This window comes from Aethalodelphis obliquidens, unplaced genomic scaffold, assembly GCF_003676395.1.
Source record: "Aethalodelphis obliquidens isolate GAN/ISIS:26980383/991018 unplaced genomic scaffold, ASM367639v1 scaffold1, whole genome shotgun sequence".
Classification (NCBI taxonomy): Eukaryota; Metazoa; Chordata; class Mammalia; order Artiodactyla; family Delphinidae; genus Aethalodelphis; species Aethalodelphis obliquidens.
In genome coordinates this window covers 71,285,573-71,307,619 of record NW_020837945.1, presented here as the reverse complement: position 1 = coordinate 71,307,619, position 22,047 = coordinate 71,285,573, and the positions used below count along the sequence as shown (strand labels likewise).

The 22,047-nt window shown below is 47.5% G+C and overlaps 1 protein-coding gene across 1 annotated transcript in view; it reads left to right on the top strand.

The window, feature by feature from the left end:
* MUC4 (mucin 4, cell surface associated) overlaps positions 1-15,102 on the top strand; it is a 46,820-nt gene extending 31,718 nt beyond the window's left edge. The window contains 14 exon segments of the mRNA XM_027107438.1: positions 674-764; positions 1,223-1,390; positions 1,997-2,098; positions 2,497-2,730; positions 3,835-3,972; positions 5,543-5,724; positions 7,289-7,448; positions 8,400-8,579; positions 8,938-9,011; positions 10,327-10,391; positions 10,477-10,709; positions 12,398-12,560; positions 13,546-13,735; positions 13,737-15,102. Coding sequence (XP_026963239.1) covers positions 674-764; positions 1,223-1,390; positions 1,997-2,098; positions 2,497-2,730; positions 3,835-3,972; positions 5,543-5,724; positions 7,289-7,448; positions 8,400-8,579; positions 8,938-9,011; positions 10,327-10,391; positions 10,477-10,709; positions 12,398-12,560; positions 13,546-13,735; positions 13,737-13,775 — 2,019 coding nt within the window. The 3' untranslated portion in view covers positions 13,776-15,102.
* The last annotated feature ends 6,945 nt before the right edge of the window (positions 15,103-22,047 follow it).

Here is a 22,047-nt window from a genome sequence, read left to right as displayed (position 1 = left end):
TTTTTTTTTTTTTTTTTTTTTTTTTTCTGTACGTGGGCCTCTCACTGTTGTGGCCTCTCCCGTTGTGGAGCACAGGCTCCGGACGCACAGGCTCAGCAGCCATGGCTCACGGGCCCAGCCGCTCCGCGGCATGTGGGATCTTCCCAGACCAGGGCACGAACCTGTGTCCCCTGCATTGGCAGGTGGACTCTCAACCGCTGCGCCACCAGGGAAGCCCTATATATATTCTTCATATACATATATGTCTGAATTGCTGTGCTGTACACCTGAAACTAACATGATATTGTAAATCAACTATACTTCAATAAAAATAAATAAATAATTTAAAAAAGAGTCAACCCGGGAAACACGGGATTAGGGTCCTGGCTGTGAGACTGAAGAAACAGCTTAACTTCCAGTGCCTCTTTTTCCTTAGAGTAAAATGGGGATGATAATATTACCTACCTCACAGGGCCGCTGTGAGATTTAAAAGCTAATCTATGAAACGTGCCTCGCTCAGAGCCTGGCCCATGCCAAGCGCCTCACACATGGTAGCTAGCATCACCTCATGGTCACACTCCCCACCACCTTCACCTTCATCCAAGCCCCAGGCTCTGAGCTCTGCGCAGCCTCCTTCCTCAGTTTCTGGGCCCACCTACAGGTCGGTCTTAGGCCTCTGCCAATTCCCTTCCAGGTTCAATGGCTCCTTGAGCCCAGTGACACAATCCACGTTCGGCTCAACAACCAGACTGTAACATTTGAGACTAACCGTGAAGGTGCAAAAGGTAGGCTGGGGACAGCCGTCAGCTGCCCTCTCCTGCTACCCTGGGTCAGGATCAGCAGGGTGCCCAGCACCAGGGAGAAGGGAGCTGGGGCGGAGAGGCAGTGGTGTCGGGGAAGAGCAGCGTGGTCACCACCCCTGCTGTCCCTCCAGCAGCTGTGCCTGAGCAGTTCCTTCACCAGAGCTGGGCCTTAAACTTTCCCTCCTCACTTCTCTCCTTCCCCTGAGGCCATGACAGCCTCTCTACGACAGCCTGTCCTCAGTCCCCAGGGAGAAGGGTGTGGGGTGGGCCGTGAAGGTGTCCTGTGAGTGTGGTTTGGGGCCACTGGAGTAGGACCCTGCAGGGCATCTCCCAGCTGCTCTTAGTCTCCTCGCTGCATCTTGAAACTTCACTACTGCCAAGTCTTGGGCCTCCAGGGCTCCAACGCTGGCTTTTTCCTCATTTGTCTCCCAACATTCCAGGCCAGGAGATGTTCAACACCTCTGGAGTTGTAATGACCCGCAATGGCTCCACGGTATCAGCCAACTTTGATGGGGCAGTGACCATCTCAGTGATCGCTATCTCCAACATCCTCCATGCGTCCTGCAGCCTCCCGGAGGAGTATCAGAACCACACAGAGGGCCTCATGGGTAAGGAACAGGCAGGAGCCTGCCTCTGTCGTGGGAGCTCAGACCCCCCCAGCCCGTAAGCAGCTCCAGCTCCAGTGGGCCTGTGGACATCACAGGTGGAGTTTCCTTTCTCAGCCTCCTTGGAACAGAGCCTGAGGGTACAGAGCAGCAGAGAAGGAGGAGGGAGGTAGCTCTTTAGCTGCCTCTGAGGCTCACTTCCTGTCCTCCTGAAGCTCTGGGTCCAGGGCAGCCGGTGGGGGGTGTGTGTGTGGCAGGGGGCATCGAGGATGGGCTCTGGGGAGCATGGGGCCAGCAGCCACCCTTCCCCTCCCTGCCTCCCTCCCTCCCTCCCTCTGGCTTCCCACCTTCCCACCCTCCCCCATCCCCCACATTCCCTCCCTTCCTTCCCCACTTCCTCCTTCACGTCCTTCTTCCCTGAAGCAGAGGGGCAGGCTCTGAGGCTATAGTCCTCTCCTGGCCTCCTGGAGGACTGAACCGACAACAGATGCCACTGAAAGAGGCTTCGCAGGCCCCCTACTCCCCACATCTCCATGTGACCTGTTGGATGTTCCCCAGGGAAGGGAGGGCCACAGTCCCAGGGTGGCTGACCCCTGCTCTGTCCCTCAGGCTTCTGGAACGGCAACCCAGATGACGACTTCAGGATGCCCAATGGCTCCACCCTTCCCCCAGGGAGCCCCGAGGAGATGCTTTTTCACTATGGAATGACCTGTGAGTCTGAGCCTCAGGGTCCCCAGGCAGATGGGGTAGGGCCAGGATGAAGGAAGCTGCCGCACTGTCTCCCTCAGGCCTGTGGGGACCAGACCTCTGTCCTCTATGAGAGGGGAGTAGGAAGGAAGAGACCTGAGGATGCTGGTGCCACCTCAGATTTGTCCCCTCCACTTCCGTCCCACCTGCGTCTCTCTACCTGGAAGAGAGGACAAGGAAGTTGGGTGGCCCTCACTCACGAGAGCGGGGACTTCCAGACTCAGAAGCTGGAAGTTGCTCTGTCCTTCCACATACCCCTCCCCCACCCAAACCATATAAAGTAAGGGTAAGGGGTGGACGCAGCAGAAATATAGCTGGAGTCCCACCCTGGTGCCACCACCATCGCACCTTGTGTGTTTTAGGGGAAATCAACGGAACAAGCCTTTTTGGCAAGAGGGACGACCCTTTGCCGTCCAACTTCACCCCTGTCTTCTTTTCACAACTGTCGGGAAACAAATCTTTGAATGAAAATTTGACCTCCCAGTGTAATGGAGATACACACTGCATCTACGATGCCCTAGCCACAGGAAACAAAAGCCTTGGACTGTCCACCGAGATGCTCTCTAGAAGATACCAGCTGATGAACACCACCCTGAGTAAGTGGTGTGAGGCCCAGGGAGGCATGTGCAGAGTTAGGGGGCAGATGAGGTGACCCCCTTCCATGACACTCCTTTAAGCTACACATTTTTAAAACTTAACAGACTCTTTCACTCATGTTATTCCTCTGCTCAAACCGTCCCATGATCCCCCAGCCCTGTCCTTATGATAACCTTCAAAGCCCTATCCAGTCTGGCCCCCTTGCCTCTCCAAACTCTTCTCCTAGGACTTCCCACCTCACTCATTCCACTCCAGCCCCACTGGCTTCTTTGTGTTCTTCACACATGCCAGGCTCACACCCGACTCCGAGACACTGCACGTGCTCTTCTCTTTGCCTGGAATGCCCTTCCCCCAGAGAGCCACAGGCTCGTCCCTCACCTCCTTCCAATCTCTATTCAAATGTCACCTTCTCAGCAGTGCCTTTCTTGGCTAGCCTGCCTAAAATTTCACATTCACCCCCACTTCCTATTTGCCTTCCCTGCTTTATTTTTTCTCTTAGTATCTATAACTATCTAACATATTTTCTAATTTTCATAGGTATCTTTTTTATTATTTGTTCATTGCTGCATCCTTACTACCTAGAACAGTTCCAGCCATAGAGTAGATGCTCAGTAAATATTCGTTATGACTGACTGACTGAATGAATGAATAAACAATTGTATGGAAATAGCAGGGCTCCAAAACACAGAGACCAGTGCAAAGGTTTTACTCCCTCTCCATTTCCTGACAAATGCAAAGCCCATCAGATGTTACCCTCATGGTTTACAGCCCTCTTCCAAAGGTAAAACTCCACAACGGTCTGAGCAATGCCGACCTCTGATTCACTTCATACCATGCCCAGAATAGCATTCTGATCAGGAAAGAACTTGAATCCTGTTTGAGGAGAAGATAAAAGAGGGAAGAAAGATTTGGGTGTGTGGGCAATACAACCACAACCTTCTCTGCATGTGTCTGAGAGCAGGTACACAGAATAATTCCTGCTTCTGGAGGTAGGTCACAGCCCAGGCAATGCCTCACACAAGAGAGAGGACTGAAGAAACAGGAGGCCCAGAAGGCAAGAGAGTATCTTGCCTCACATCTCGCATTCCTTCTTTGTGTCTCAGATCAGTACCCCCCGTCTATTGAGGGTCCTGATGTGATGGAAGCCTACATGGGACAGGCCAAGGTGGCTAATTACACCAGCAGCACTAAGGATGTCACATTCACTCTCAGAAACAACTACACTGACTTCAAGCTCTTTGGTAAGAATCCTTGGCTGGGGCTGTAGCAGATGAGGTCACAGTCAAGCTTTGGGTAATTTTGCATTATTATACCCTGTGCAATTTCATGTCACTTTTCCATTGGAATATCCAGGACTAACATTTCTTGGGAATAATCCCTGTAATTCAAATAGGTGCCCCTGGTGAATAGTAGTGATGGGCTTACGGAGATTTGGCTGGCTAGCTAGACTGCCTCTGGGCATGTACAACTGATTCAAAGATCATTTCATCTCAGTCTTATAATACGCAATCATCCTTATGCAATCAACAGATTATTAGAATAAACATAACAATTAACAAATACTAATTTCAAACATTTTCATATCTATTAAAAGAAGGATATCATATGGAACGAGATTTAAAGAAAAGCAAATAACTTCATTTGGTACCTTTCTCACTATTTTTATGTTTGTCAACCATGTTTACTTCACTTTGCCTCTCTTTATCTGCTTTTCTGCGCTGGGACCAAGCAAAGCTCCATCTTTCCCTCCCAGTAATGGTGTGAAGACCTGGTTTCAGGCCTGTAACCATGATCTGGGTCAAGAGTCAAAGCCCAGGGAATTCCCTGGCAGTCCAGTCCTTAAGACTCAGCACTTTCGCTGCCGTGGGCCCGGGCTCAATCCCCGGTTTGGGAACTAAGATCCCACAAACCACGAGGCACGGCAAAAAAAAAAAAAAAAAAAAGAGTCAAAGCCCACAGGATGTAGCTTGCCTTCTGTTGCCAGCACTAATTAAGCTGGTGACTGTTCTTTGCTAAAACCAAAGCCCTTAGGGACCTTATTCTGAGCTCTGAGCACCTCTCTGACTCATTTTCTTTCTCTGTGCATAAGAAGGGACTGCTTTGGCTGTACCCTGTCGCTCCATATAGCATCCCCTCAGGTGCCAAATGAATAGTATCAGGAGATTTTCTCCTCCATGGGGCTCCTATCCTGAAGAGTGTTGGCCTGGAAGTTATGCTCGTTTGTTCCCTCCTATCAGCTCTTCTCAATCTACTGTTTTAAGGAGACGTTCCTATTTTCTTGAAAAACATAAGACAGGTTGGATCAGAAGAGTCTATTGATAGGTAGCAGTGTTTCATTGTAGTCTGGTGTCTGAAGGTGGCTGGTCAAAAGTCCAGGCAATGAGAGCAGCGGGTGAGAAATCAGGGCGAGGGATGAGGATGCCATGAAGCTGAAGTCAGTTTGACCTGCAGTGTAGCCTGGGGAAGCGTTGGGAGGATCCTGGCCTTCGTCCTCCATCCCCCCTGGATGTCCCATCCTGGTGCAGGCCTAGGCAGCGTTGCCTTTTGGGGTCTCTTCAGGGGGAGCAGCTGCCTCCCCCTCTGTGAGGTTCCACCCTACAATCACTGAGTTGGGCTGTGCCACCTCCAGCTCGGAGCGTGATCACGATTACTCCAGGAACGCAGCCTTGCTCAAGGAAATGCCGGAAAAAATTGGAGGGGTGTTCTGGCGCGGGGGGGGGGGGGGGGATGTCCAGCATCAGCTCTTGGGGTGGCGGAGAGCAGAGCAGTTGAGGCCTCCAGCTCTCAACAGTCTCGTCTTCCCTGGGGCAGAGAATGGGACATTGCTATGGACGCCAAAGTTGCTGGGACCACTTACTCTGGAGATTCTAGCAAGAAGTGCCAAGGACAACTTGTCGTCTGTACTCAAGCCAAGGACAGTGGTCTGTGCGTGCGAGGCAGAGAGCCAGTGTTTATACAACCAGACCAGCTGGGTGGGTGATTCCTCCCTGGAGGTGAGTGGCGAAGAGGGTTGGCGGTGGGGGGGGGGGGGTTCCAAGTTGAGGGAAAGGAAGTGGGAACCGAAAGGATGTCGTCCTTCAGCTCCTCTGTGCTAATGTGTGTGATGGGAGGCGGGTGGAGCTGTGGTAGGTGAGTAGAGTAGACAACAATCTCGGGCCACAAACGTACAAGTGTAAGAAACAGAACTTTCTTTAGTGCTTATAGCTCAACTGAATTTTTATCTCCCAGCTCCCATTTAGCCAGGCTGGCAGGAAACTTCCACCTCAGTCTTTCTTAGAGTTGCCCAGTGGTTGCCAGCTCCACGGTTCTGGAGTAAGACAGTGAAGTAAGACAGTAAGATGCGGGTAGGAAGGTGCCCATGTGGTCCCTGGGCCTGAGTCTACACGGATCACAGCTCCATGCACCCTCCCTTCAGACACAGGGGAGTGTTCTGTGGCTTCTGTGCGTTGCTCAGACACAGGAAACCTTGTGGCTTAGGGTCCCATCTGCCTAGAAGCACTGCTTAGCCATTTCTCTGTGGCTTCATCTTCATGGTGTTGGGAAGAGAAGTACAGATCCCTCTGATCTTGGTCCCCCCAAAACCTTTTTTTTCCCCTTTTACTCTCTTCCTCCAACTAAAAGAAACATCTCTTTTGCAGTTTGAAGAAAATCCTTCTCCATTCAAGTTTCTAGCCAAGATACTTGGCCTAAGTCCATGAATCTGGCCCCATCTGCTTTTTTTTTTTAACTTTTTGGGGGGAACCAGAAAGGAAAGTGTTCGGCTGGCAATACCCCACTACTTCCTTCACCTCTTACACACACACACACACACACACACACACACACACACACACACACATACACCCTTCTCCTGAAGCATGAGCAGAGAATTCCTACTTGAAAGGGAGAGAGGTGGAGGAGTCCAGGAGGCAGAAAAGGAAAAAAATACAGAGTAGGGGGAAAAGGGATTAAAATCACTATATTATTTTAGATATCCAAGATACCCAGTGTTAAAGGGTTCCATTTCGGGGAGCTTTCCAGCGTCATCTCAGTAGGCGAGATAGAAAAGAGAGATGAGGAACTTGATGAGGATCTGGACGGTTCCCCTCCCTGTGCCCTTGTTCTGGTTGTTGCGAGCTCTCACTGTGCTCAGCAACGAGCCTCCTTCTTGGCTGGGAGTCAGCAAGGGAAGAGAGAGCAGGAAACTGCAGCTTACGTAGGATCCAGTTTTCCAGGGATAGTAGAATATTTATTTATTTAGCCCCTGTCTAGGAAGGGTTTCAGGCAAGGAGATTTGCTGTAAGAGGGAAGAGGCTGGGATCCCGGAGCAGAGGCCAGGCAGAGGGCTCAGGAAAAGGATGGCCCAGGGAGGCCACGTGGCCTGGAGGACGGTCTGCCTTTGACAGGGACGTGCAGGCCCAGGGCCTGTTCAAGAAGCTGCTCAGTGGATACTGGCAGAATTAAGACAAGGACTCAGGGTCCATGGGTTCTCAGACCTGAGGGGTTGGTACAGCAACACCCCAGAAACCCTTAATGGTTCAGCCTCCTGGCCGCCCAGTGATCAGCAACCTATTCCAGGTGGCCGACTGCAAGTGTGACGGGAACACCACAGGCCGCTACTGCAACCGCACCAAGGACCCCTGTGAAGAGCAGTGCTTCCCGAGTGTGAAGTGCATTTCCGGGAAGGGCTGCGAGGCCTGCCCCCCGCACCTGACTGGGGATGGACGTCACTGTGCACGTGAGCTGGGGACAGGGCCTCGGCAGGAGGAGGTTCTGGGGACAGGTGACATCTCGAGGGCCAAAGACAACTGGGCGAACCATTTCTCCCCCCTTTCCAGCAAGTCTTTAGAATGTTCAATACAGGTGGGTATGGTAAGGAGGTAAGGTGGGTATGGCAGGGTGTGAGGCCGAAGGAGAAGAGATTGTACAGGCATGGAGGAGGGGCCAGAGCTGAGAAGCCCTGAGGCACTGTTGGGGGAAACCCCGGGCAAAAGACTGAAGATGGCCTGGAGAGGGGAGGGAACTCTTAGCAGCAGCCAGGGAGCCAGAAGTAAGCTGGGGTGGGGCCCTCAGGCTCCGGGGGTTTTCAGAGATGCAAGGCCCAGGGTCTCTGCATTTCCCTAGTCAGGGGGGGGGGGGGGGGGGGGGGTGCTGCCATGGGCATCTGGTGGCAGGGGTGCCTCGTCTTCCCTTTGAGTCCTCCTTCCACCATCTGTTGCTTGACCTTTGAGCCATCAGAGTCATGAGGGCATCACGGTGAGGCCTCCACTAAGCCCCCTGAAGCGCCCCAGTGAAGTCTAGAGACCACTGCATCTTCTGAGCAGAGACCGGAGAGGTAGAACCATAGCCTTATAAAGGCAGAAAAGGGGATGGAAGTGAAGAAAACAGGTCGGTGGGCTTTCCTGAAAGAGAGTCCTTTCCTGATGGGAAGGGTCTGATAAACACTCCATTCCCTCAGCAGAATTGGGAGAACCCTTACCTGGCAGGGGAAGAAGGGTCGCCCGGCAAAGAAATGTCTGGAAAAAGAAGAAGGATAGTTCGGGGTTCAGTGTGGCCCACAAGCAGAACGCAGTTTAAGTGGGCTTTGCAGGAAAGAAATCAAGCCTGTCCTGGGAGCAGCTTTCCCTGGGCCGGGGGCTGCCCCTTGCTGCTGAGAGAGGTGTTGCTGACTTCTCTGCTCCCCCTGCAGCTCTGGAGAACCTCTTCCTCTGTCAGAACAAGTCCTGCCCTGAGAATTACTGCTACAACAATGGCCACTGCTACCTCTCCCAGGCTCTGGCCTGCCAGCCTGCCTGCACCTGCCCCCCAGCCTTCACCGACACCCGCTGCTTCCTGGCTGGGAACAATTTCACTCCAACCGTCCATCTAGGTACGACCAGATACTCCACCATCCCCACTTCTCTCTCCTTGGGGGACAATATGGGGCTCTGGGGGCCAGGCTAAGTCCCTCAAACTCACAGGACACAACTCCAAATTTCCCTCAGGTGGTGGTAAGTTGTAGGCTATGGGAGCGAGTGGGGGGCAGCTGTCACAGCATGAACCACGGGCCTGAGCAATCTGCTGAGGAAAGACTGAAGGTGACCTCACAGCTCAGCAAGACAAGAGTCAGGGAAGCCTTGACCATAGTCCAACATGCATTTGTGTGAGGGTCAGCAGACTTGGCCACTTCTGCTGATCCTTCTGGTAAACCTGTGAGGTGATTATGAACCTCCTTCTCCTGTCTCCAGAGCTTCCCTTAAGGATCATCCATCTCTCACTCATTGAAGACGAAGGTGCCTCCCAAGCAGATGTCAATGCCTCGGTCAGTGCTGCAGGCCAGCTCTGGGTGGGGGACGGGTCTTGGCAGGTTCAGGGTGGGGTCTTAGCCATGGCTTGTGCATTCTGCCTCTCATAATCCGTCTAGATTCAACTGCCAGAGGAGGCTGGAGCCTCCTGCCCCAGGGAAGGCTGAGGGTGAGGAAAGCAGGAAGGCCTAAGACAGAGACCTCCAAGGGGGTTAGAATGACCAACTCGCAATGAATAGAGTCCAGGGTGGCCGAGTCAATGCAGCCTTTCCTTCCGAGCATCCCTCAAGACCTGCCCTTGGATATTATACGGAGGAAACACAAGAGGGCATTTCACCTCCAGGAAGCCTTCCCTGACTTCGCCGAGGAAACTGGGCCTCCCTCTTCTTGGCTCCCATGCCCTTGTCCATTCCCCAATCACAGGCAAAGTAGCACAGTAGTTGAGCTATTGAGGCTCAGGAATCCTACCCAGGTTCACATCCTGACACTACCACTCACTAGAGCAGGTGTAATAATTAGACAAATTATTTGAACTCCCATCTGTAAAAATAAAAGTAATAACAGTACTTATGTCAGTGGTTTGTGTCAAGTTTAAATGATAATGTAGGTAAGGCACTCAGCACGGTGCCTAAAACACAATGTATTAAAAAAAATTATCCAAATTATTATTACTACTGTTGCTACTACTACTACTACAGCACTCCACACTCTGTACGGTAAAATCTGTTAACATTTGTCCACTGCGCCAGACTGTGTGTCTTTGAGAATGGACTGTTCCTAAGTCACACTGACATCCCTCACACTTGACCATCCCCTAGGACTGGCTAAGTATAATCTCTGTTCAATATACACGTGGGGAGAGAATGAGTGGGTAAGTCGGGGATCAGAGGCAAGGTAGAGGTCATTCATTTCAGATTCTCCCCTTGTGATAGGAAGTGGGGGTGAGGATGTGTAAAGTCCTTCACTCACCAACAAACTTCTATTAAGCAGGGACCTGTGCCAGTCACCAGGCTAGGCTGGGGTGTGGGGATGCAGAAATGCATAAGAAACATTCTGGTGTCTTGGGTCCTCATCTTCAAAGAAGGAAACAGGGAGTTCCCTGGTGGCCTAGTGGTTAGGATTCCAGGCTTCCACTGCTGTGGCCCGGGTTCAATCCCTGGTCAGGGAACTGAGATCCCACAAGCTGTAGAGTGTGGCCAGAAAAAAATTAAAAAGGGAAGAAGGAAACAGAAAGGGATGAATATGTGCATTAAAGTGGGAAGGGTCTCCTCTCTGGATTGGGCCTCACCCTCACTTCCACCCTCCCACCCCAACTCCCATCCTCTGCCTTAGGTGGCCTATAGACTGAGCAACCTGGATGTGCGGGCCTTTCTCTGGAACAGACGAGTGGATCGAATGTAAGTGGGACTGTCCCTACCTGGTCGCCGGGTCCTCCCCCAAACTCCTCACCCCTTGGCCCCTCACTGTGCCCCTCCCATACAGTGGGCCCCCAATAGCACAGGCCTCAGGAAGCTCCCTTCACCGCTGGAGCATCATCTCAGAGTTCCAGTACCGCCCTGGGGGCCCTGTCATCAACTTCCTGAATACCCAGCTGCTAGATGCAGTGGTGGAGGCGTTCTTAACTCCGTGGAGTAGGTGGAAGAGAAGTGCGGGGCCCAGGAACAACGTGACTTTCCACCCCATCTACAGGAGGGACGTGCACAGTATTATGGCTCGTGAGTCACTGTCTTGGGGACAGCTACTGGGATAGCTGAGGGGGGAGGTAAGCAGAGGGAGCCTGTCACAGATCTGCAGCCCACACAAATCCATGGCTGAAATGTGTTCTACAGCAAGCCACAGACAAAAATTAAGTTAATTTAGTTTTTTTTGTTTGTACTTTTTGAGAGAAATTGTGAACATTTTACCCACCAGCCTTCTAAATTCAAGAACAGGCGCACAAAATACTGCTTGATGAATCCCCACGTGTACAGTTTCACAGAGCAATTACTCCAACTGCTGCTTTCCTGACCGTCACTGCTAACGGTTTTCTTTCCACAAAATTGTTAATGATTTGGTTAAAAGACCATTGTACTTTATAAACATAAACGAGGACATTCTTTTTGCCTTTGCCCTCCAGCTGGAGATATTCAGTTGAAGGCTGGAGACCTGGCCCAGGGGCAGATATATCCCCTCCCTGAAAGAGTGTGACCCCATGCAAAAGCCATCCCCAATCTAGGCCTCCACACTCCCATCTGGAAAATGAGATGGGATTTCTGAGGTCCCTTTCAATTCTGACAGCCTCTAATTATCCCAGAACAGGAATGAAATAGGTTGGCAAGCTTGCCAGGGAAGGAAAGGAATAGCCCACCGTATTTTGTGAGTCAGGCAGAGAACGGGGCAGTGAGTATGTCAAACCCGACAGAAGCTGCTGCGTTACTTGGGTCCAGGACCAAGCCAGAGCTTCTTTTAGAATCTAGGCTAAGCCTCCTCCGTCCCAGGGGCAACGATGTGAAATTCTCCAAACTACTATGCGTATGGGTGGTAGGGGGGTAGGGTTGGGGTTAAGAGGACACCCCAGACCTGATTGTGCCTTTTGTTAGAGAAAACAAACAAACATCCCGCAATTTTTATTATACAAGTACAATGTGTTTATTGTAGAAACTTTAGGAAACACAAATTAACAAAAAGAAAAAAAAAATCACTTGTAATCCCTGTCCCCAGAGACAAATCCATTTTGCACCTATTTTTCTGAATTTTCTTTTATGCATAGGAACCTTCAGACATATAAATTTGTTTACAATAAAGGGATCAAATCATGCCTAATGTTTGTTAACCTCCTCATTACTGAAATAATTGTGAACATATTATCTTGTATATTGTTTACACATTCCAATTTCATATATTAGTTTACAATATGTCTTAATATAGTGTGCTATAATAGATTTTAAAAAGAATGTTATACTAATAGTGACCATTTAATGAGGGCTTCCTGTGCCAGGCACTGTACTGAATACTCTGCATATATTATCTCATTTAAAATTTACAGCAAGGTAGTTTCCTTTTAAAAATAAGGAAACTGAGGCTGAAAGAGTTAAGAAATTTCCCCTAAACCACACAACCAGTTAGTAGTAGAGTTTGAATTTCAACTCAGGTCTGGCTGATTTCAAAGCATATGCTCTTAATCAATGCATTTTTCATACCGTGGTGCTTATCAGTTGCACAATATTTAACAAAACCACTCCTGTTGAACATTATTGCTCTTATTAACCATGCTGCTCTGGTCTTCCATGAACATATGTAGTTTTCATGTGTGTTTCCAATTATTTCTCAGGATAAATGCCTGAAAATGGAATTCTTGATCCAAAAGGTATAGATCTGGTGTTAATCGGTTGCTTTCTATATTCACTTTTATCCTACCTGACAGTGAATGTGAGCACGCTGGAAACTTACCTCCAATGCAGCGGATACAAGGGCTACCATCTGGTCTTCCACCCCCAGAGCGGCTTCACCTGCGTGTCCCCCTGCAGTGAGGGCTACTGTGAGCACGGAGGCCAGTGCCAGCACCTGCCCGAGGGGCCTCGCTGCAGGTGGGCGGGGCTGGGGGCAGGAGGCGGAGGGCAGTGCTGGGAATCCAAGCTGCAAGGGGTCCGGAAATGCCATGGTACCTCTTGGTGTCTGAAAATTTAGGATGGCTCCGTTTGTAATTAAGAGAAAGGGGATCAGAGGGAAAAGGGACAATGGAAAAGAAGATGTGTGCATGCCTAAACTGTGCGGATGAAAAAGTTGCTATATTACCTATGCAACTCAAATCAGCTACTGGGTAGATATTATGACCACTTTAAAGATGAGAAAACTGCAGCTTAGAGACGATAAGGAATCTGCCTAAGGTACCCAGCAAGTTAAGTAACAGGATCGGGGTTCCAAAGCCAGACTCTCCCACCTGATTTTGCTTCTTGGGTGGACAGCCTGCTGCCTCATTGTGGAAAAGGAGCCCATTGTCTTGTGTCTAGGCCCGGCCCTGACCCTCCTTAAGAGTAACAGGGGAGGCCCTCTCAAACTGGCGCCCTCTGTCCCACCGGTTCATCAGCAGTCTGAGGGGCTTCCGTGAGGGGAGTGCACTAGGTCGCAGGCCTGCCATGGAGAGAGGCAGCGCCACCTGGGCCCTCTTGTCACATCAGTGCCCTCCGTCTACGCTTGTTCCCACTGCAGTTGCAGATGGGCCCAGCCCTCTCCGCTCCTGAGTCCAAGGAGGGGGCGGGTGGAGCCTAGCACCGGACCCCAGCTCTCCGGGGGCAGGCAGGGTTTGTGACTGCGCATGCTCACCTGCGGGCAGCCCCGCTCCCTCCCCAAGTCCCTGTGGAGGCGACCTTAGATGAATTCACCACCCCCTCCCCCATCCCCCGCCCTCCTTGGTAGCCCAGTGGCCTCCCCTCAGCTCCAAGTCAGGGCTGACTCCGCCCCTTCCCTAGAGGGGAGCCGAGCCTATCGTGGAAAACCTCCTCTGGCCCGACAGAGAGGAGGGATGGGGAGGCCGAGCCACCTTTTGACCGTGTCCCCTCTCTGTGTCCCCAGCTGTGAGCCCTTCTCCATCTACACGCCCTGGGGCAAGCACTGTGAGCACCTGAGTTTGAAACTCGACGCCTTCTTCGGGATCCTTTTCGGGGCCCTGGGCGCGCTCCTGCTGCTGGGGGTCGTGCTGTTTGTGTTCCTGCGCTTCTGGGGCTGCTGCGGGAGCCGTTTCTCCTACCCGCTGGGCTCGGAAAGCTGAGGCTTTGCCCCGAACGGGCTGCGGTGGCCTATGATACCTCAGGAGCTACCCCAGCCTCACCTGCACACACTCCCAGGCGTCGTGGTTTAGGGAGCCTGGAAAAAGTAAGGTGACTGATGCGGATTCAGGATTCTTTAAGAAGAATGAATAATGGGAATGAATAATAAAGACCACACCTTGTCAGAACAGGAGACACAGAGGCTGAAAGGAAGAGGCCATAAAGGCCTACTATATAAATAGATGGATTCTCACACAGACATACCCACACAGAGGACACTGACCTACAGAAACACTACGTGCACACACCAGCGTTGATGGGGTGATGGCTTTAAATTAAAAACCAAAATACATTTGCACACAAAAGTCTCCAGTTTACTTCTAATTAAAGTTTATTTAAATAAAATCCCTCTGACTTTTTGTGTTCCCAAAGCCATGGATTTCATTCATGATTTTCCTCTGGTGGCTAAAGGGCCTGATACAGAGGGTGGAGGGAGCAGAGGTCGGTTGGACCCAGTCCTGCTTCAGCCCTCAGTTACTCTATGTTGGGAAGCTCGGTTACTCCAGCCCAGACTTGGATCTTTGCTTCAGTCTCCACATCCCCTTCTTCCCCTCCCCCCAACACAAGCCAAGGCCTGGCCCTCTGAGGAGAGTGGTAAGGATACCCCCATATGGAGTATCTCCAACTCTCTCCCAGGACCCCTCCCTGCCTTGCTGGTCTCTGCCCATCAGTTTCAAGAGGATAAGTATGCAGTGCCTTTTCCTATCTGGAGTGTTCCCTGGAGGAAGGATTAAATCATTTCAGCTCCCTTTCCAGGAACCACCCCATCCTTAGATCTAGGGTACCCAACCCCTGATACATTTTCTCTGTCCTTTCCTGGGCCCCAGTTAGAGTCTTTTGAGCTGCTCCACCCCGTAGTCCCTCAGTCCCACTCTCTCTGCTTTTCCCAGGAACCTGATCAGTTTCCACCTCAACCTTCTCTCTTAGCAGGCAGAACTTTACACATATCTGGTATAACAACTCCAAGGACAATTGGTCCACACCTCCTGTGTCCAGAGCACCTCAGTTCCAATCCTGTGCAGAAGCTGGGTAGTTGCCTTTTGGTCCTATATCCCAAATCCATGAAGAGAGAATCTGATTGGTCCAGCTTGTGTCAGTTGTCCATCCCTGGTCCAATCAAGTGTAACCACAGAGTAGGAAAAGAGGTCACATGATACAAACCTGGTGATCAGGCTCAGACTTGTAGGTGAGTAAGTGGTGTTGGGAGAAGTTCCAAGAGAAATATGATTTCTGATCTGAGCAGAGACTCCAAACTGTCTGCTTTACGTAGAGAACGACTTCTCCCAGCAGGTGAAGCGCCTCCCAATATGTACAAGTCTGTCGTTTTCCCCTCAAATGCCCCCAAGTGTAATCAAGTCTCCATATAGAACCACATTCATTTAATCCCAGCATTCATTTATCAAGAATTAAGCACATGAGAATTCTCTGGTGGTCCAGTGGTTAGGACTCTGTGCTTCCACTGCAGGGGGTAAGGGTTCGATCCCTGGTCGAAGAACTAAGATCCCACGGGCTGGGTGGCATGGCAAAAAAAAGAATTAAGCACATAGCCCAAATACGTTCACTGGTGAATTCTATTGATACCTAACATTTCAAGAAGAAATTCTGCCAACTCTATAATCTCTTTCAGAAGACTGAAGCAAAGGGAAGCTTCCTAACTCATTCTGTAAGGCCAGCACTTTCCTAATACTAAAACCAGAAAAATGCATCACAAGAAAATAAAACTATACACCAATCTCTCATTAACATAGATGCAAAAATCCTCAACAAAATATTGGCAAATCGAATCCAACAATGGATAAAAGGAATTATACACCACAATAAAGTGGCATTTATCCCAGGTACGCAAGTCTGGTTCTACATTTTAAAATAAATTAATGTAATCTATCATGTCAACAGACTGAAGAAGAAATCACATAATCATATCCATAGATGCAGAAAAAGCATTTGACAAAATTCAACACCCTTTTTTGATGAAAACTCTCAACAGACTAGGAATAGAGGGGAACTTCCTTAGCTTGATAAAACACACACACACACACACTCACACATACACACACACACACACACTCTACAAAAAAATCCTACAGCTAACATCATACTTAATGGTGAGAAACTCAAAGCTTTCCAGCTAAGATTAGGAATAAGGCAAGGATGTCCCCTCTTACCACTGCTTTTCAACATTTGTACTGGAAGTCCTAACTAATTCAATAAGACACACAAAAAATTCTTTTTAAGGTATAAAGATTGGGAAGGAAGAAATGAAACTGTCATTGTTCACAAATGACATGATTGTCTATGTAGAAAATCTGAAAGAATTGATTCTAAAAAACCCTCCTGAAACTATTAAGCAATTATATCAAGGTTATAGGATACAAGGTTAATGTACAAAAATCAATTGTTTTCCTGTATACCAGCAATGAACAAATAGAATTTGAAATTAAAAGCACGTTACCATGTCCATTAGCAACCAACCAATAGAATTAAATACTTAGGTATAAATCTAAAAAAATATATACAAGGTCTATATATGGAAAACCACAAGACTCGGATGAAAGATATCATAGAACTAAATAAATGGAGAGATACTCCATGTCCATGGATAGGAAGACTCAATACTGTTAAGAAGTTAGTTCTTCCCAGCTTGATCTACAGATTCAATGCAAACCCAATCAAAACCCCAGCAAGATTTTTTATAGATATTCACAAACTGATTCTAAAGTTTCTGTGGAGAGGCAAAAGACCTAGAATAGTCAATTCAATATTGAAGGAGAAGAACAAAGTCAGAAGACCTATACTACCTAATTCAAGACTTACTTTTAAGCTAAGTACTTTATAAACTATAGTAATCAAGACAGTGTGGTGTTATTAAAAGAATAAACAAATAGATCAGTGGAACAGAATAAAGAGCCCAGAAATAGACTCACATAAATATAGTCAACTGATCTTTGACCAAGGAGCAAAGGCAACATAATGAAACAAAGACAGCTTTTTCAACAAATGGTACTAGAACAACTGAACATCCACATGCAAAAATATGATTCTAGACACAGACTTTATACTCCTCACAAAAACTAACTCAAAATGGAAAAAGACATAAATGTAAAATACAAAACTATAAAACTCCTAAAAGATAACATAGGAGAAAACTTAGATGACCTTGGGTATGGTAATGACTTTTCAGATACAACACCAAAGTCATGATCCATGAAAGAAAGAATTGATAAGCTGGACATCATTAAAATTAAAAACTTCTTTCAAGAGAATGAGAAGACAAGCCTGGGGGAAAATATTTGCAAAAGATGCATCTGATAAAGGACTGTTATCCAAAATATACAAAGGACTCTTAAAACTCAACAACAAGAAAACAAACAACCTGATTAAAAAATAGGCAATAGACCTCACCAAATAAGATATACAGATGGCAAGTAAGCATATGAAAAAATGTTCAACATCATACATCATTAGGGAATTGCAAATTAAAACAATAAGATTCCACTACACACCTATGAGAATGGCCAAAACCCAGAACACTGACAACACCAAATGCTATAAGGATGCGGAGCAAAAGCGATTCTCATTCCCTGCTCCTGGGAATTCCAAAATGGTGCAGCCACTTTGGAAGACAGTTTGACAATTTCTTACAGAACTAAACATACTCTTACCATATGATCCAGTGATTGCACTCCTCGGTATTTACCTAAAAGAGATGAAAACTTATATCCACATAAAAACCTATACATGTATGTCTATAGTAACTTTATTCATAATTGCCAAAATTTGGAAGTCACCAAGATGATTTTCAGTCGATGAATAGGTAAATAAACTATGGTACATCCGGACAATGGAATACTACAGAGCACTAAAAAGATATAAGATATCAAGCCATGAGAAGACATGAAGGAAACTTAAATTCATATTATTGCATGAAAGAAGCCAATGTGAAAAGGTTACATAGCTTACGATTCCAAGTATATGACATTCTGGAAAAGGCAAAACTATGGAGATAGTAAAAAGATCAGTGGTTTCTAGGGGCTTAAGAGGGAGGGAAGGATGAATTGGCAGAACACAGAGGATATTGAGGGCAGTAAAATTATTCTGTACATCACTATGATGGCAAATGCATGTTATAATACATTTGTCAAAACCCATACAACACCAAGAGTGAACCTTAACGTAAACTATGGACTTTGGATGCTAACGATGTGTCAACCAACATAGGTTCATTGACTGTAACAGATGTAACAGATGCTCTCCGATGGGGGATGTCAATAGTGGGGGAGATTGTGTGTGGGGGGAAGGGGCTATGTGGGACTTCTCTGTACTTTTGGCTCAATTTTACTGTGAATGTAAACTACTCTGAAAATAAATTTTATTAACTTAAAAAATAATACAAATTTAAACCAAAAGAATTAAACACATATGGCACTGAGGACAGACAGCATGGGGCATGGGGAGTTGTCCAACAGTTAGAAAGAAGGGAATGTAAAACAAGGAGGGAGGGATGACGGAAGCGTGCTGGACTGGCGAGACTGCCGTGCCTTGACCATTGCAATCCCAAAACTAAGCTATGCGATGAGGACTTTGTAACGTGACTTGAGGTCAGGTAGGGGAAGGCTCTCTTTTAGGGTAAGGTACAAAATTTACGTCTCATCCTCAACCCAGTCAGGACCTTGGTAAGGGATTTACCCATGCTGTGCAAGACATGATTATTATAGATACTTTGTGTCATCAAACCTGCTAAAGGGAAACCTGATAGAACAAAAGCAAGGTGGAAACAGGGAGCAAGGCACCCAAACCCAAAGTCCTTTCTCCCCCCCATCCATGTTCAGACACTAAGCTTCTTCTCCTCCCACTGAGAAATGGAGGTGGAGCAGAAAGACAGAATGTGTGTCACGGACATTCCTGCCAGAGGCAGTGGAGCTGTCCATAAGCCTAAGAAAAGGCTGGGGGCTTGCCACAGCAGAAGGAAACCCACAGACTGGGAAAAGGGAAGAGATGGGGACACTGGTGGAAGTGGAGGCATTAAAAGTAGGGTTTAACAATAAAAATACAGATTTAACAATAAAAATACAGAAAGCCCAGTTAAATTTGAATTTCAGATAAACCACAATTTTTTACTATAAGAATGTCCCATGAAATATTTGGGATATCCATATATTTTAAAAAGCATTCATTGTGTATCTGAAATTCTAATTTAACTGGGTGTACTGTATTTTATCTGGCAACCTGGTCAGAACGGCTGAGGCGCTGGGCATGTAGAGAGAGGGAGTCATGAGAAAGGAGGACGGCGCCTGAGGGGGACAGCCTCCTGGCTGGGAAGGAAAGGCTTCTTCTGAATGGTACGTTTAGATCAAGGACACAGCTGCACATTTTCATCAACTCCCCGGCTCTGTGATTCTGTCACTTATGCACCTGGAATAAAGAACTGATGGGCTCTGCTTCAGGGCTCCAGGCACGTGTTGGCTTAGCAGAGAGGAAGGAGAGACCACACACCCCTACCCCCGGTTGGTGGCAAGCAGCTGAGACACCCTCAGTGGGCACTGGGGGAGCGAAGGGAGCTGTCTGGGAAGATGCTTGGCCAGAGACACAGATTCCCCTGCCCAACCTTCCCTGCTCTCAAAGGAACCTTTCAGAAACACCCTTGGGCCAGCTTTTAACGACCAGGATGATGCCTAATCGATCACTGGTATGATATACCGATGTACTTATTTATTGATATCAAATAACGTGCCCACTCACTTCAATTTGTGGTGCACCCACGGGATTAGTTACCATTCACTGCTTTCCACTAACTGGTGGCCAGTCCCGCTCACAAGGGATGAAGGAAGGACGGGCTGTGCAGAAGCTTCAGTTGAAGCCTCTTGTCAGAAAAGTTCCACCTCAAGCTGTCCTCATCATGGCCTTGCGTTGTTGCCTTCGGAGTCTGGGCTGAGTCACGGGAGATTTTAGACAGGTTGTCTTGTTTAGGTCCATGACCACCTTTGTCTTTACGAAATATGTGGCATTTTCATCTCATATATATACACGTTTGAATCTTAAATAACTGGAGAATTTTCTCCGGGCACTTCTGGTTCTTGCTGGTTTGGTAACATTACTTCTGCTAACTTTGGTCATTTCCAGTAATTCTCTCTCTCTCTCTCTCTCTCTCTCTCACACACACACACACAAGCATAATTATACACTTTAATTCCTAAATGCTTTTAATTGGTGTATCCCATATTTTACAGATTTTTTTGGCTTCCAATAATAACAGTAATCAGCACTATATGTACATGTATGTCTTTATAGGTATGTAATTAAGATTAAATTATCCACTTTATTAGGTATCATCTGTTTGAATAAGTGCAAAACAAGAAAAACTATTTAAAAATTGGGTTTCTGTAACAGCAGTGTTATATAAACTGCTCTCTATTCATGCCTAACTATAGTGCAGCTTAATAGTTATATCATTAAATTTATCTTCTGTTACTTCAACACTGAATGTCATTTTCTTACCTTTCGGAGCTCAGTGCCCATATTTCATGGTCATCTGCTCACACGGCCCGTCCTCTAAGTCATTCAGTAAACATTTGAGTGCCCTCCGTGACTCTGTGCTAGGTTCTGTGGCTACAAGGATGGATAATATATGATGCTCTGTCCTGATTTAACAAACTTATAATAAATAGATCATGACATAGCATGTTAGCTCCCCTTTAGGGAATTTGAGAAAAACCACCATGAGGAAGTAGTGGATGATCTGGGCTTCTAAGCATGAGTAGGAGTTTTCCTCCCCCTACTAACTTTAATCCATGTGGGAAGAGACATCTTTGAATCCCCCAAGGCACACAACATAGTCTTTCTTCTGTTGTAGGTGCGGAACAAATATGCCGAGATGAATGTTTGAATTATTTTTGTCCAATCTGCTTTATAAAACTCATTCTGCCCCACTCTGCAAGAGGAAGGGAGTCAATTGAAAACACACACTCCCCTTATTCAGAGCAATATCCAAGTTGTCTTGTTGTTTCCTTCTTTTACTCAACAAATATTTACTGAGAGCCTTTTTTGTACCAGGCACTATCTGGTTGCTAGGGATGCTGCAGTGTGCAAACTCTTCCATTCTAGATGAGGGAGACAGATAATAAACAAGACAAATAAAACATGTATTATGTTAGGTTGTGATCAGTGTTATGAAGAAAATCAAAGCAGAGGAGAGTGGTTAGGTAGGCCCACTGAGAAGGTGAAGGAGGTGCAGGAGTTAGCCAAGAGGATATCTGGAGGAGAAGAATTTGAAGCAGACTGAGCAGTGCATGCAAAGGTCCTGAAGCAGCAGCATGCATTCAGGGAACAGCAAGGAAGTCAGTGCGGCTTGTGTGCAGTGAGCAAGTTCAAGAGGCTGGTGTAGGGGTGCAGATCGTGGACAGTTTTGCAGCATTGTAGGAACGTGTCTTTTTCTCTGAATGAAATGGGAGGGTTTGGAGCAAAGGAGTGGTACAGTCTGTCTTACATTATAAAAAGACAGCTCTGGCTGATGTACTGGGACTAGATAGGGAGTGGGGGGAAAAGGTAGAGACAGGGAGGCTTGATAAGAAGATACTAGTCATCCAGGTGAGAGGATGGCAGCTTGGACCAGGGTGAGAGCAGTCAGTAGAGATGGTGAGGTGGGCTCATGTGCTGGGCATATTTTGATGACAATAGAGCCAACAGAATTTCCTCATGAACTGGATATAACATGTGGAAAAAAAAAAAAGAAACAGAGGAATAAGAAATAGTTCCAAGGATTCGGGCTCGACAAACTGAAGGATGCAACTGACATTAACTGAGATGAGGAAGATGCAGGCAGAGCACGTTTAGGGGTAAGGTTAGTACTCTGATCTTGGAAATGTTGAATGTAATGTACCTCTTGGTGGAGATCCACTCAGAGCCACCCACGTGGAGAGGCTGAACATATACATTAACAATGGTTGTATTACATACAACTAGACAACTCCAGACAACTAGAGGTGGGATTTTAGACATTTCTTTCTTTCTCTTCCCCCACTTCTCATTTCCTTTCCCCCCACCCCTTGGTTCTTAAGAAGGTCTCAAAAATTTAAATGCAAGTTTTACTTCTACAATAGAAAAAAAATAAGCCAAGTTTAATTTTTAAAAACAACATGACTTATGAGCTATGGGGGAGGAATAATTGAGGATTGCTTGTATCAAAAACTTGAAATTCAAGTCCATTCAACAAGCATTCTCTGTGATCCTACTACAGGCCAGGCGCTCTGCT